The following is a 15,750-nucleotide window of genomic DNA, read 5'->3' as shown; positions in this document are numbered from 1 at the left end:
CAAAATGTCCCTCGATAGATGAATGGATAAAGAAGTTGTGGTATATATACACAATTGAATACTATTCGGCAGTAAGAAAAGATGAAATAGGACCATTTGTGACAACATGGATGGATCTTGAGATTATAATGCTAAGCGAAATAAGTCAGACAGAAAAAGCAGAGAACTATATGACTTCACTGATATGTGGTACATCAACCAAAATCAACAAAAGAACAAGACAAACAAATGAGAAACAAAAACTCATAGACAAGGATAATAGTTTAGTGGTTACCAGAGGGTAAGGGGGGACGAGGGTGGTAGATGAGTATAAAGGGGATCAAATATATAGTGATGGAAGGAGAACTGACTCTGGGTGGTGAACACACAATGGGATTTATCGATGATGTAATATAAAATTGTATACCTGAAATCTAGGTAACTTTACTAACAATTGTCACCCCAATAAACTTTAATTAAAAAAAAGAAAAAAAGAAAAAAAAAAGAAACTGAAACTCTATACTCATTAAACAATAACTCTTCATTCTCCCATCCCCCCAGTCCCTGACAATCACCCCTCCACTTTCTGTCTGTATGATTTTAACTATGCTAAGTACTTAAGTGGAATCATACAGTATTTGTGTCTTCATGACTGGCTTATTTCACTAAGCATAATGTCCTCAAGGGTCATCCATGTTGTATGTAGCATGTCAGAATTTCCTTCCTTTTCAAGGTTGAATAATATTCCACAGTATGAATATACCACATTTTGGTTATCCATTCGTCTGTTGACGGACACTTGGGTGCATCCACATTTTAGCTATTATGAATAATGCTGCTATGAACATGGGTGTACAGATAGCTCTTCAAGACCCTGCTTTCAATTCTTCTGGGTATACAACCAGAAGTGGAATTACTGAATCATATGGTACTTCTATTTTCCATTTTTGAGGAACCACCATACTGTTTTCCATAGCAGCCATACCATTTTACATTCCTGCCAACACAGCACAAACATTCCAAAATTTATCCATATCCTAACTGATGTTGCTATTTTTGGGGGTGGGGTTGATAGAAACCATGCCAATGTGTTTGAAATGGTATCTCACTGTAGTTTTGATATGCATTTCCCTAGTGATCAGTGATGTTTAGCATCTTTTCATGTGCTTATTGGCCACTTGTTTATCTTCTTTGGATGCATGTTTTCATTTTATTTCACTGTAATTAATTTAAACTTAAATAGCCCCATGTGGCTAGCGGCTTCCATATTGGACAGTGCAGCTCAAGAAAACTGTGGAGCTGAAGGTGATGTGGAAACCCAGTGCAGTGAGCTTTGGAGGCAGATGGACCAATTCATATGCTTTCTAGTTCTGTAGATTTAGCCAGTCACTTAAACTTCCTACACCTCAGTTTTCACATGTGTAAAACATGATTACTGCCTCCTTCTTGTAAGAATGAAATGAAGTAAATTAGCATATGTACAGCCCCTGGCACTGTCCTAGCACTCAGGAGAAAATTTAAGCCGGGAGAGAATTTAAGCCGATGGGACTTGCCTTCCCTTACTTCCCAGTGCCCAGGGAAACTTGACGCCTAGGAAATGGCCTTTTCAGAACAGTCCTTGCCAGAGAAATGGATTTTCATGTGTAGAAAACAAGGATCTTTTAGCTCCCACCAAGAAGAGCCCCAAATGGAGAAGGGTGGGATTGAGATGAAATCTGGAATCTCACTCCTCTGACATTCTGTGATTCTGACTCTGTCCAGATTCAATCTTGGCTAATAACCAACAGGAAAGTGAAGCTGTTGAACTTCCAATTCTAGAGTACATGGCCAGCTCCTTGATGAGGCAGCCAAAAACAGACCTGCAGAGGGAGAATCTTTTAAGAAACCCCTCGAAGCTCTGAATGTAATATGTGGCTCAGGATGGTCCTGAGACTGCTTTCATGACCACAGCCCTTCTTCTTCCCCTTGCCCAGCCACGATGTGAACCCCGGGCCCCCCAGGGTACCTGAAGCTGCAGTGCTGGTGCTGCTGGCCGGCAGGGGCTGCGAGGAGCTGCTGCTCTCAATCATCAGGCACGGGTTGCTGCTGTTGTTCTCTCTCTTGACAAGTAGCTCGGCAGTGCTGGGCAGTGGGATGGGGTGGCTGATCCCCAGTTCCTCCTCCTGGGCCTGCTGCCTTCTCAGGGCCACCTGGAAGCAGAGGGCAGCGGGTCATCCTCCAGCACACTATAAGCATCACCTGTGCAGCCTCCCGGCAACCACTGAAGCCCCGCCCACCCCAGACGGCAGGATCCATCAGCTCCAGGATAAGGTCTGAGAATCATTTCTTTTCAAAGTCACCCAGGTATCTATGATGTGCAGCCAAAGCTGAGAAAGGATTTACAGCCAGAATGTCTGGCCCACAGTTAAGTGCTCAAAAAAAAAAAAATTAAAAAAAAAATTAAACAACCGAGTATGGAGAGTAGAAGTATTGAAATAAGGCTTGCTAGGAAGAATCATGAAAAAACGGTCGAGTCCGCCAAGCAGAGGAGTTCAATCTGAAGAGTAGACGTCAGCACTGATAGATTAGGAAAGAAGGAGAATGGGATCACTGACTCCTTCGTTCCACAAATTTGTAAAAGGCCACCAGAATGGGAACAACGACCAGCAAGAGACAGTAAGGTTAGATTAGATCCTAAGGTAGTCTCTGTTTAAGAGAAACAGGAGGCAGGCAAACGTGCAACTCAAGAGTGTGGTACACACCAATTCCTACAGAAGAAATTCAGAGACAGAAATGGCTTGAAGCGTAAGACTCAGCCAGAGGTGATACTGGAACAGGGCCTGGAGTATTAGTAGGACTTGGACAGGCAAGGAACCAGGAATCAAGGGAACCAGGAATAATGAGAATAATGGGAACAAGGGAGCAGGGTGTGCAGGAAAGTCAGGAGCTGCTTAGGAAACCCTGCAGCCCTGTTCTCCATGGTGAAGGGAGCATGTAGAGAAGTAATCGGGAAAAGGGGCTGGAAGCTTGTGTTGAGGTCCCTGGCGAAGGGAGAGGTTTCAGGTGGAGAGAAAGGGAGGACAGGTGTGATATTCTAGATAAGAAGGAAGATAGAAGCTGGAGCTGGAAAGGCCCTAACATACCTAAGAAACTCCTCGGGGTCCTTCAATTTATCTTCTTTTAAATAACATTGTTAAAGGTTGAAATAAAGAGGTATAAAGAAAATAAATTGTATTTTTCCTTACTATATGTAACAAAAAAAAGAGACTTTCTGTTGAAATTGACTCTTGGTGGTATCGAAATGAAAAAAGTACCTGTACCTCAAAGTCCAAAAGACAAGACACAAGTTGAAATCAAAATAGTAAACCAGAAACACAACTACAGTTTATGTTTTCAGAAAATTGTTCCAAATTTAGAAAGCTGATTAATTTGCAGGTAATTTTACTCATTACAAGAGGAGTCTTCAACTTACAAAAGAAATCCTTAATTAATATTAAGTAAGTAAGCTTAAATCTTGGATTTTCTATTATCAACCAAGAATTTTAGAAACAAAGTATTAGGGATCTTTCAGAAATCATTAAGTACTGGAGAACCTGTGAAGTATGTCAATGCCTAATTATACCTTGATTTACACAAATCCCATGCATGCACAAAACACACAAAACACACTAAAACTAATGATATTTTTTACAAAGACCTCTCAAAGCTTCTTAGGAAATGTTATGTAAACAGCGAAGGTGGGGCAATTGATTAAAAAATGCAATTATTTTAGAGTCACAGCTAAGATCAAACTTATTTTGGAATGACTTAATAAAATGGCTGTCACGTGGATTTGAGAGGTTTCATCTAGAACAGCACCAGCCTTCTGGTGTGGAAAACAGTTAAGTTTCTATTATAAAAGTAATCCTGAGTTGCTTTTGTTTCCAACATAACAAAAAGCCTTTTTCCAGGTTACTGCCCCTACTAATAAAGCTTATTCAAAAAGAATAGCCCTACTTGGGTAAATATTTTCATTACATTTTTTGAGGAAAATTTCCCTCCCAAACACACTCTCCACGCTATTTGAGCCAACGACTAAACGTTCAGAATATTTTCTACCCACAAATACAATTTAAATGTCCCAAAGTTTTTTTCAGTAAACTCATTGTGATGCGTTTTAATGCTATACTGTTTTTTCATCCACTCTAGATTAAGCTAAAAATCTATAAAGAAACCAAGGAAAAAAACCTGTGTTTCTGTAACTGCACTCACAATCTGTGAAGCCAAAATACATCTAGTTTAAAACACATTTTTAAAAACCAAATACATAGAAAATATAATCTTTCAAGCATTTATGCAGTCCTGTTCAACGGTCTTATCTAAATCATTTTCAACGGAGGATATTTACACGTTCCTAATCAAAAGTAGCACATCGTTGGTAAATATTTCTTGGGTATCTTTTCAATTTAAATAACCTGTCTTAAAAGGAAGAGACAACACTTAGCTGGAAAGAATGTGTATCATTCCCTTCTAAAAATCCTTGTAGGATATCAACGACAGAAACTATTGCCGTTAAGAGTTCAATTACTGTCCTGCTTTTGCCGCTTACAAAACAAACAAATAACAGGGACGAGAGACAAAACTTCAACCCCTGCATTTTCTCCACAGCGCATATTTAAAAGGAAATTCTTAAGAGTGTTTTGAAAATATACTCAAAATAATTTGTAATTGAACAAGTTGGGTCGAGACAGCAAATTTTAAAATGTTGGTAAAATTTCCGTAGCGCTCAAAATGGCTGAGGCTCTCAGCCTGGGTCCCCGCGGGGCCACCGCGAAAAGTGCGCCAAGAGCACAACCTGGACCACGCCACGCTGGCGTCCGTTACAGAGACTTTTCCAGAAACACAGCTTCCCCACCACGTTATGCGGATAAGCAGCCCGGTCTGTTTCGCCCAAACGAGTAGCCGGCGCCGGCACCACGAAGTACCCTCCTGAATTTAAGTGCTGCTCCCTGCTGAGGGGGGGCGGAGTCAGGGATCCCTGAGGGGTGCGAACCCCCAACTCTCTGCTCAGAGAGCGAGGTCAGAGATCCCGGGGAACCCCCAAAGGGGCGAACCCAGCAACTTTGCTGGGGGCGGGGTCGAAAGTTCTGGAGGCTCTTTCCCAGGAGAGCGAACCCGGCAACTCTGCTATGAAAGCGGGATCAGAGATTCTGGGGACCTTGAGGACCCACGAAAGGGTGAACCTTGTAACTCTTTGCTGGAGGACCGGGTCAGGGATCCCCCGGCCTGCGGAGCCGAGCAAACCCCCGCACGTCACTGCTCCGCGGGCGGGGTCGGAGACTTGTCCCTCCGAGAGTGGCGTGGGCGCGTGGCTGGGAGCCCCGAGCCGAGCGCGCCGGGCCGTGGGCTAGCACCGCCGCCTCATTCTCGAACTCGGGTCCCGCATGACGCCGGCCTGGCCCAAGAGCTTTTATCCAAAAAGTTCGGGGCCGAACCCTGGTTTCTGGGCTCCTGCACTCACCTGCGCGGCCATCACGCGCTGTCTCTCGGCGATCAGGTTGCACTTCTTGCACTGGCAGTCCCGCCACATGCAGAAGCGCTTGTGGCCCTTGAGCGGCGACGCGTAGCCGTGGTTCCTGCATCGCGCGCACTTGGGCAGCCGCGGGGACTTCTTGCTCGCAGCGCCCATCCCCGACGTCCCCGAGCCGGAGCCGCCGCCGCTGCCCCCGGCGCCCGCCGTCCCCGGCAGCGCCCCGGCTCCTTTGCCGAAGCCGGCCTTGCCCTGCGGCGGTGCCCCGGGGGCGTGCGGGGCTTCCGACGGTGCCGAGGGCTTGCTGAATGCGTCGTCGTTGGGCATGGTGCCCCAAAGAAAAGCGCAAGGACTCCGGCCGCCTCTCGGGTCTGGAGACTGCTGCAAGGGAAAAAAGCCCAGCCGACGGCTAGGCTCCAGAGAAGGCGCAGGAAGCGTGTGCACTGCAGCTGGAGGTGCAGTCCGAATGGCGAGGTCGGGACACGCAACGCCCAGAGTAGTGGGGGGTTGTGCCCTTTTTTTTCTTTTGGCGCGCGCGCTGCGCGGAACTTTTGGATACTTTTCAGAACATTCCCGGGACTGCTCGGGACTGCGCGACCACGCCCACCGCCCCCCAACTCGAGCCGCGGAGCTCCCGCCGCTTGCAAGCTTGCACCAGCTGCAAACACCGAGGGCATTGCTCCAGGGCCGTTGCACCGAGGAAGCTAGGCTCCCCAGGTCAAGAACATAGTTGCGCGTGGTAGTCGTGCATGCTGCTTGGAGGAGGTGCAGACCACCCACTCTGTAGGATCCTCTAGCTCCCTTCCCCCAACGACGCCATTCTGCAAGTTCGGTAGGGCAGACGTTGGTAGAAAACAACTCAGAAAGTGGTTTCTTTCTCTCTTAAGAGAATTAAATATGAGATTGAAAGCCTGAGAAAAAGAGAAGACTCTGCACTTATATCCCCAAATAAGACCCTCAGTGTGGGAGGCTCAAGCGCCCCCAAAATTGGGCCTTTCTGCTTTCCAGTTACCCCTTCCTGCACTTGTGTTCATTTGCTCACAAGATTTCTACCTGCTGGCTCCAGATAACTTTCAAATCTCTAGTTCCCTTGTTGCTTCTCTCACTTCAGGTGCATATAGCTTCTTGCTTTTGAAGCAGCTTCACTTAGGATCTGCAGGCACCTGAAACTCGGCCTTTAAGAAAACGGGGTGTGTGTGTGTGTGTGTGTGTGTGTGTGTGTGTGTGTGTGTGTGTAAGCAAATGTAGACATTTACCAAAATTCATTCCACTCTTAAGATCTGTGCATTTTACTGACGTATATAGGTAATTACACCTCCAAAAAACCCTCAGTCTTCTTACAGACTTCCTCCCACCCCACCCCTGACTGTCTCCTCTCTCTGCACTTGCACAGCAAATTCATCCCTAAGGCCTGCTGATCATTTCTTCCCACACACCCACGTGTAAGGCAGGAATTGCTGCAGTAACTTCTAGCTGGTTTCTGTCTTCCAGTATATTCCATGCACACAGCAGCTGGCCCCTGCAGTGGATTGGTATTGTTTCCATGTGAAAAACAAATGTTAAAGACCCAAGGTTGTGGCTTAAAGGACTGGATTGATCTCTGTCTGCATTTCTCAGCCTCATATAGTTACCTACCAGCTTGGAGGAGCTTTTTGTTGGCCCTTTATATACCTCTTCGCTCACTGCACTTCCCTAACCTTGCAATGGCCATTGTCTAGCCAGGGGGCTGCCCTTACACCTCTCCCCCACCAAGCTCCTTGCTTTTCCAGCCGTGTTAGTACTCAGGTTCCACATTCTGGGCCCCAGCCCTAGGGGGATAGGTCTCAAAGGATCATGGTGGTCCTACTTGGCTTCTGCTCAAAATGGTTGTCCAGTGACCCTCTCAGCAAATCGGCATTTTCTGCACTGAGCTCCGAAATCCTCTAACCTGCCTTTCCCATTCCCATTCTGAGGCCCCTCTCACAGGCTCTGTCCCTCCCTGGGTTTTCTCCATTAGTGTTCTCTGAAAATTAGTTCCTAAAGAAGCTTCTAACGTTACACAGTACCTCATGTTCTACCATCAAGACAGTGACGCTCCACTCCTGACAGAGGCCAGGGTGCAACCATTCATCTCATTCTGGAACCTGTAAAATGATAACCACTATTTTGTTCAGGAATATTCCTAAATCTTACATTAAAACACACATGCCAATTGCTCTTAATCGACTATTTACTTTTGTTTACCCATATTTACATTTAAACATTACCTTATGACCCAACAATTCCACTCCTAGATACCTACCCCAGAGAAATGAAAACATTATGTTTTTCACTTGTACATAAATATCCATAGCAGCATTATTCATTTGCAGCAATGCAAATGTCCATCAACAGTTGAATGAATAAACAAAATGTGGTATACACATACAATGGAATATTATTTGCTCATCAAAGGGGTGAAGTAGTGATATGTGCTATAGCAATGATGAACTTTGAAAATATTATGCTAAGTGAAAGAAGCCAGATTCAAAATACCACATATCGTATGTTCCCATTTATATGAAATGTCCAGAATAGGCAAATCAATATATAAAGTAGATTAGCAGTTGCTAGTGGCTGTGGGTGGAAATGGGCATAAGGGATCTTTTGGGGGTGTTGCAATGGTCTAAAATTGGATTGTGGTAATGGCTGCAAAACTATAAATTTACTAACATTATTTGTATGATTAAAACAAGAGAATTTTATGGTATATAAATTATACCTCAATGAAGCTGTTTAAAATTTTGACTTAAAGACACAAAAAAAACAAAAACGTGAGGTATCAGATCCTATATATCAAATAGGAACTAATGTGTATTTATAGCTGCTTGAGTAGATTATTTAATTCTCCCTGGGCTATAGGGTTTTGTATGATATTCTCCTTATACTTTGTTTTCTGTTTTTGTTTTTTTCAGAGCAGGCCCTTATTCTGGCACCCTGCCTTCTGTCTCTTCCCCCACTGGGCTGACTAGGCCAAATCCAGATGTTACTAACATCTGGATTTGGCCTAGTCAGCCCAATCTCAGCCTTGTGGTCAACCCTAGCTCACCAGCATTCTTAACATTAGAATTTGGAACTTAAACTCATTTCACGATAAATTATTGCCTGTTTTGCTTTCCAGTTATCATAGTTCTGTGGTGCTTATACTTTGTTTATTACCTGATTTTTTTAAAAAACCCTTAGCAGACATTACTTTCACCATCAGAAAAAAACAATACATTATTTCATTGGTGAGGCTGTATAGACGGCATCATAATTAAATGCCTAACCTTGAATCCCAGCTATATGACCTTAGGCAAGTTTGTCAACCTCTCTGTGACTTGGTTAGCTCATCTGTAAAAGGAGTGTAATAATAAATACCCACCTCAAAGGATTGTTAGGAAGACTAAATTCATTAATACTCATGAAGTGCTTGAAAAGTATCTGGCATAGTAATATGTCTGTTTTGTTATTATAATTATTATTTTTATATTAGAAGAATGGGGAAAAAAGAGTAGCGAGGTTACATATACATATAAACTTACACATGTTGGAATAACTTAGGGGGAGCTACACTAGAAAGCATCAATGATAAATTTCATCTACTTTTCATTTTTGTCCATGGAAAGCAGTTTTTGTTCCAGGTCTTGGTGCAACAGGTCACAGGGAGAAATCTCTGTGGTGCTTCTGACCAAAGATATGAAGTAAGATACCACATGAGTCAAACTATTCAGCTCAGGTGTCAAGTGTGGAGCCATGAGTTACCTGGCTTGAACAACTGTGTGTGCTCAATGCCCAATGACGGGTGTAGGCGGGAGTCCAGGAAGAAGGGAGGCTAGTAGGGCCTGGAGCATTTCATGCAGGAGGACCTTGTGTGAGAGGGAAGACTGGGCCATGTCCTGTGTCACACAGGAATTGAGTAGGCACAAAGGAGCAAACAAGATATTCTAGGTCGTGGGAACAGCAGACGGAAGGCTGCGCATCGGGAGTGAGCCTGTGGGTTGGGGGAGAGGGCACAGACGTGCCAGTCTGGAACAGAGGAGTCAAGTTGGAGCCCAGCAGGAGATAAGGTTGGAAAGATAGCGTGGCACCTTGCCTGCCAGTGAAGAATTTGGCTCCTATCCTATAGGCAAATGGAGAATGATGGAGGATTTCGTCCTTGAGGTGTTTGAGGAATGAAAGTGGCAGGTCTGCCAGTCACCATGTGATTTGAACAAGCCACTTACCATCTCTGAGCCTTCGGTCCTTAGGAGATGACAATATCACAGGATTGGTGATATCTGTAAGATGCCCAGAGCCATGCCTGCCACATAGGAAATGCTCCATCATTGTTGGTAACTGATGCTAACTGCAGTTTGGATCGGAGGAGCAGGAGAACTTTGAAAGCAGATAATGCTGGTAAGGACCTCGCTGTTCGGTAACATGGCTATGCCTGAGGTTGCAGCAGTGAAATTTAATTACCAGCCACCTTCCTCTGTGCATTGCAGTTTCTACCAACAGACAGAATCCTGGAAAGCGTGGTATGTAGGAATTCAGGGCTTGCAGTCTGACTGTCTTAGAGTTCCCGCTTTGCCACTTACCAGCTATGCACCTGTGGGCACGTCACTTATCCTTGTTGTACCTCCCTTTCTTCATCGTGAAATTGGAAATAACCTGAGAATTGTAGTAAAGATGCAGTGATCGATGTATATAAAGGGCTTAGATCAGTGCCTGCGAGAGAATCAGCACCATCTCAATGTGAGCTATTGTTGTTCCCCAATTCTGTAGGAGGAATTTTGAAGCACAGATTGATGGAAAGGGAAACCAGGATGCAGGTTTTAGGAACTGGGCAGTTTGTTAGTTCTTCCCAAGTAAACCGTTCCCAACAAGGTCAGTCATTAGGAGCCCAACCTGGAACCTGGAAATAAGTGACAGGACCTTACCTGAGTAGAAAGCATCTGTCACAAAGCACATCGTTCTCACACTAACTGAGCATCTGGAGCCAGTCTCAGGCTCTTGGGAAGACAAAAAGACACCCTAAGGTGGCCCGTCATAGGCAGCACAATAGCTGGACAGCACAGGTGAGAGCGGAAGGAGGCAGCAGGCTGCACTGCCACCAGCAGGAAAGCCGGTCTGCATTTGTCAGGGCAGAGGCCTAATGCCTGTGGCAGGCGAGGGAGCGTCACTGTTTTATAAGGCTGCACAGTGACTGATTTTTCACAAGTAATGCCCTGGCAGTTACCAACAAAGATTAAATCACGTGCAGTTCCTTGCTCTGTGCTCAGTAAAATAGTCTAGACTATTTCCCAATAAAAATTGTTAAAATGTAAACGTTTTGACATTTTATAGGAGAAAGCTTAAGATTTAGAAAAATCACTGAATATGATAAAGTTAAATGAAGTGACATAAGAAAAATGCACTCATAATCTAGAGTTATTAAAAATGTGATTTGAAGATCATTGTAGACGACTTTTCAGAGTTAACTGCTGTTTTGAAATTATTATTATTTTTTTTCTTTTTTTAAATTTTATTTTTTTTTTCATCTCCCACCCCCCACCCCCCGCCCCCGTTACCCTCTGGCAACCACTAAACTATTGTCTGTGTCTATGAGTTTCTGTTTCTCATTTGTTTGTCTTGTTCTTTTGTTGTTTTTGGTTTATATACCACATATCAGTGAAATCACATGGTTCTCTGCTTTTTCTGTCTGACTTGTTTCGCTCAGCATTACTCTCTCAAGATCCATCCATGTTGTCACAAATGTTCCTATATCATCTTTTCTTACTGCCGAATAGTATTCCATTGTGTATATATACCACAACTTCTTTATCCATTCATCTATCGAAGGACATTTTGGTTGTTTCCATGTCTTGGCCACCGTAAACAAAGCTGCAATGAACATTGGAGCACACGTGTCTTTATCTCTAAATGTTTTCAGATTTTTTGGGTAGATACCCAGAAGAGGGATTGCTGGGTCATATGGCAATTCTATTCGTAATTCTTTGAGAAACCTCCACACTGCCTTCCATAATGGCTGCACCAGTCTGCATTCCCACCAACAGTGTATGAGGGTTCCTTTTTCTCCACAGCCTCTCCAACATTTGTTATTGTTTGTCTTGTTGATGATAGCCATTCTGACTGGGGTGAGGTGATATCTCATTGTGGTTTTGATTTGCATTTCTCTGATGATTAGTGATGTTGAGCATTTTTTCATATGTCTATTTGCCATTTGTATGTCCTCTTTGGAGAAATGTCTCTTCAAGTCCTCTGCCCATTTTTCAATTGGGTTGTTTGTTTTTTTGTTGTTGAGTTGCATGAGTTCCTTGTATATTCTGGATACTAGCCCCTTACCGGAGGCACTGTTTGCAAAAATCTTCTCCCATTCAGTTGGTGGCCTCTTTATTTTGTCAATGGTTTCTTTTGCTGTGCAGAAGCTTTTAAGTTTCATATAGTCCCATTTGTTTATTTTAGCTTTTACTTCCATTGCCTTTGGAGTCAAGTTCATAAAATGCTCTTTGAACCCAAGGTCCATAAGTTTAGTACCTATGTTTTCTTCTATGCAGTTTATTGTGTCAGGTCTTATGCTTAAGTCTTTGATCCATTTTGAATTAACTTTGGTACATGGTGACAAATAGCAGTCCAGTTTCATTCTTTTGCACGTGGCTATCCAATTCTCCCAGCACCATTTATTGAAGAGGCTGTCTTTGCTCCATTGTATGTTTTTAGCTTCTTTGTCAAAAATTATCTGTCCATATTTATGTGGTTTTATTTCTGGGTTCTCAATTCTATTCCATTGGTCTATGTGTCTGTTTTTCTGCCAATACCATGCTGTTTTGATTATTGTAGCCCTGTAGTACAAGCCAAAGTCAGGAAGTGTGATACCTCCATTATTTTATTTTGAAATTATTAACAGCATACGGACCCTTTTCCATTAATCTAAAGAAAAAGAAATGGCTTACTGTCGTACGTTTTGTTTATAGGATCAATCGCTGAAAATTTCAAGAAGAAATCTGGTTAAAAATTCTTATTTTTACCAAGTTAAATTTGATGGAAAAAAATAACTATACCTTTACTGTTTGATATTTATGAAGAGCAAACAAATGTCAAATTGCTATTTTGGATTTTAATTTACAAATGCCTTCTTTTAACTGAGCATTTATAAATAAAAAATGATTACTTTTAAAATATGATAATCTACCTCAAATTACCATGTATCTACTTAAGTATTTTCTTATACAATTGATTCTCTGGTGAAATGCAGCTTTCTCAAGAGTTTTCCTGTGTTTTCTGCTGTAATAGATTAAAAAAAAAAAAAAAAAAGGAAACTGAAAACATATCCTGAAATAAAATTTCATTTAAGAGTTTCAAATGAATTGGAAGTTAAAAAACGTACATCAACAAAGATGCTCAGATATATCTCCCATTGGGTTCAGTAGCCATACTCTTTCTGATTTCTCAGTTTGCTAACAAAATAAAAACAAGACAAACAGATTAACAGTGCTAATACTGCTAGGGGAAATAACAATGTAAGTATGCCTGGATTTTTACCATAGGCCGTTTATGTGAGGTAGAGAGTTGAGACTAATAAGATGAATATTTTGTGGATGTTCAAAGTTTAAAAATGAAAACCTTTTGGAGACGCATAAATATTGGCTATTATGTATTTACCAAGCTTCTCTTCCTCCCAAAGAAGGCCTTGTCAGTGTTCCACTTTAGCAGAGAATGAAAGAAAACTACACTTAGTTTTAGAGATGCATTATAAAAACAAAAATTCACCTAATTCCGAAAGAAAGAATGAATGGAGAAGCAAAACAGTGAGGATGACTACGGTATTTGATGCCCAGCATTAGTCTGACTATAATCATTGTAATTATTAACACAACTTATTTAAACACCACCTGTAACAATGAAAATGACAATAATTAATTATATTAACCTACACATTTCTGTACTATTATTGATAAATGTTGCTTGAGTTGATGAAATGGTTGTTTTCAGAGTTGGCTACTGAGACTTGAAGGGTGAAAAGCACCGTTAGTGAAACATGACAGCAGGGATACTATAAAACACGTTCTTGGACCTTAGAAAAGAAGACAAACGAATGAAATATTTCACCATAGAAAACATCAGTAACAGATCTCCAGTGAGTACAGGATTCATTGCCAATTGAAAGGCGATATTATGTGCTAGGAGTTTAGAAAAGAAAACTACTGAGGACTGGAGTGGGGAGGGAGGTTTCCTGGAGAAGCAAGCTTTCAGAAAAGTAGTATTTGTATTAATGAACCAAATCATGAAGAGGTGGTAAACTGAATCAAACTACAATGAAACCTTGCAAGAGGGGACTGGCCTGCCTCATGTTGGGGACATACATGCACCCTGATTCTGTCCATGAAATTTTCATCCCTGGGGTGTCCATTTCCTCCATCCTTCGAGTTCCTTGCAGCCCTACACTGTCCTTTGTGGAAGCATTCCTCCTGCTTTAATAGGCTCAGAAGGAATACAAAGCCCTTCCTTTGCTTCCAGGAACTTAACGGAGACAAGGCTGGAGTATTTTTATTTATTATTATTTGCAAATACTAATAAAAGCTGGGGAAAACAACAAGGAAATAATCACAGAGTGAAGTGACTCTACAGCCTCTGCCTGGCAAAGTATAGTTTCCTATTCCTCTTCCTAGGCACCCCATTGAGAAGGGGCCCAAGCACGGGCTCGCCCAGCCTTCAGCCAGGTCTGCCCCCACAAATGAGGCACCATCTTTACACAGTGTCCCCTGCCAGCCAGACTCACCCCACTTGACTGGTGCCACTTACACACATGCACTGGGAGGGGCAAGGAGGCTTCTCCCTACTTCTCCCTTTTCACGCCTCATTTCCTACCCAGAAGACCCACATCCTCTGCAGTGACTGACAGGTAGTGTCTGTGTCATCCAGCCCCTGTGATGAGCTCAAGGGTATCTCTATCAGAGAAGATGCACAATTAACTCTTATGAGGGAGCAGACCCCCCGTCCCCCGCATAGTAGTTTTGGAGGTGGTGGGGTAGAAGGTGGGATTGGTATCCTAACACCTAGAGAATACTATACTCATAGAAGTAGGGGTGCCAGATAAAATACATAAATATTTCATGGGACAAACTTATACTAATAAAGATTATCCCTTGTTAATAAAATTCAAATTTCACTGGGTGTTCAGTATTTTTATTTGCTAAAAGTGATGACTCTACATTTAAGGGTCCTTGGAAACACCCTTTCCTTAAGGTCTCTTAGAAATAGAAAAAAAATCCCTTTAGATCATAGGTTGGTCCTCCAGATACAGCCCTGGAGGCCAAAGCTAGTTGACCATACGTTTTTGTATGGCCTACAAGCTAAGAATGGATTTTACATTTTTAAATAGTTGAAAGAAAATCAAAAGGATTTTCATGACAAATGAACATTATGTGAAATTCAAATTTTGGTGTCCACAAGTAAAGTAAAAAAATTGTTTTATTGCAACACAACTACGCCCATTCCTTTATGTACTGTTTGTAGCTGCTTTGAAGATACAAGGGTGGAGTTTCAGGAGTTGCAACAGAGGCCATATGGCCCCCAAAGTCTAAAATATTTACTACCTGGTCCTTTACCTAAAAAGTGTGAGGACTCCTTCTGTACACTTCCATTTTGTAAGGCCCCCAGTATGATTTAAAAATAAAACGAAGATATCTCAAAATGAGCTCATGCATTTGGAGGTATGCCCAAAGGCTTGATCTGAAAATGGTGGTCCTTTGCCCTGCAGACTTCCTTCCTCCCTCCAGGGCCCTGCTGGCTGGTGGGTTCAAGGATGAACATGATATATGCCCTCTCTTGGCAGAACTCATGATTGCCAAGGGAGATGGCCATGTAAATACCATGTTTTGGGGAAGTGTAATAAAGGAAGTGAGAGTACGAGAGTTATGAGGAGCACCTAGTCTTACCAGGCAGGAGGGGAAGACAAACAAAAAGCATCTGTGTCAGCCAAGCAGGATAAAGGTACATATGCATTCACATATATGATATGTTCCAGAAAAGAAGAAAAGATGTTTGGCTGAACCTGAGGGGCAGGGGATGGCAGGTGGGGAAGGAAAGACTACAGGTAATAACAATACTTAACAAAATTCACATAGAGCTTTCCATGTGCCTAACACTGTTATAAGTGTTTCCTATATTAATTCATTGAATTCTCACGATGGTCCTGTCAATGTCCCCACTTCACAGAGGAAGGATCTGCAGGACACAGAGGTCAAGTGACTTGTCCAATCTAAAAAAAAGAGGAACAGCAGGAGGTGGACCCAGGCTCACAT

At 42.7% G+C, this 15,750-nt stretch overlaps 1 protein-coding gene across 1 annotated transcript in view; it reads right to left on the bottom strand.

The window, feature by feature from the left end:
* The window catches only part of DMRT1 (doublesex and mab-3 related transcription factor 1), a 95,701-nt gene extending 89,730 nt beyond the window's left edge, over positions 1–5,971 (bottom strand). Inside the window, exons 1-2 of the mRNA XM_019729724.3 lie at positions 5,459–5,971; positions 1,985–2,168 (exon numbers count right to left, since the gene is read on the bottom strand). Coding sequence (XP_019585283.1) covers positions 1,985–2,168; positions 5,459–5,794 — 520 coding nt within the window. The 5' untranslated portion in view covers positions 5,795–5,971. The remainder of the gene's footprint in view (positions 1–1,984; positions 2,169–5,458) is intronic.
* Between the last annotated feature and the right edge of the window lie 9,779 nt (positions 5,972–15,750).

This window comes from Rhinolophus sinicus, chromosome 16 (genome assembly GCF_057876585.1).
Source record: "Rhinolophus sinicus isolate RSI-liver-muscle chromosome 16, RSI-T2T, whole genome shotgun sequence".
Taxonomy (NCBI): Eukaryota; Metazoa; Chordata; class Mammalia; order Chiroptera; family Rhinolophidae; genus Rhinolophus; species Rhinolophus sinicus.
Note: the sequence above shows the minus strand (reverse complement) of the source record. Positions and strands in the feature narration are given on the sequence as shown.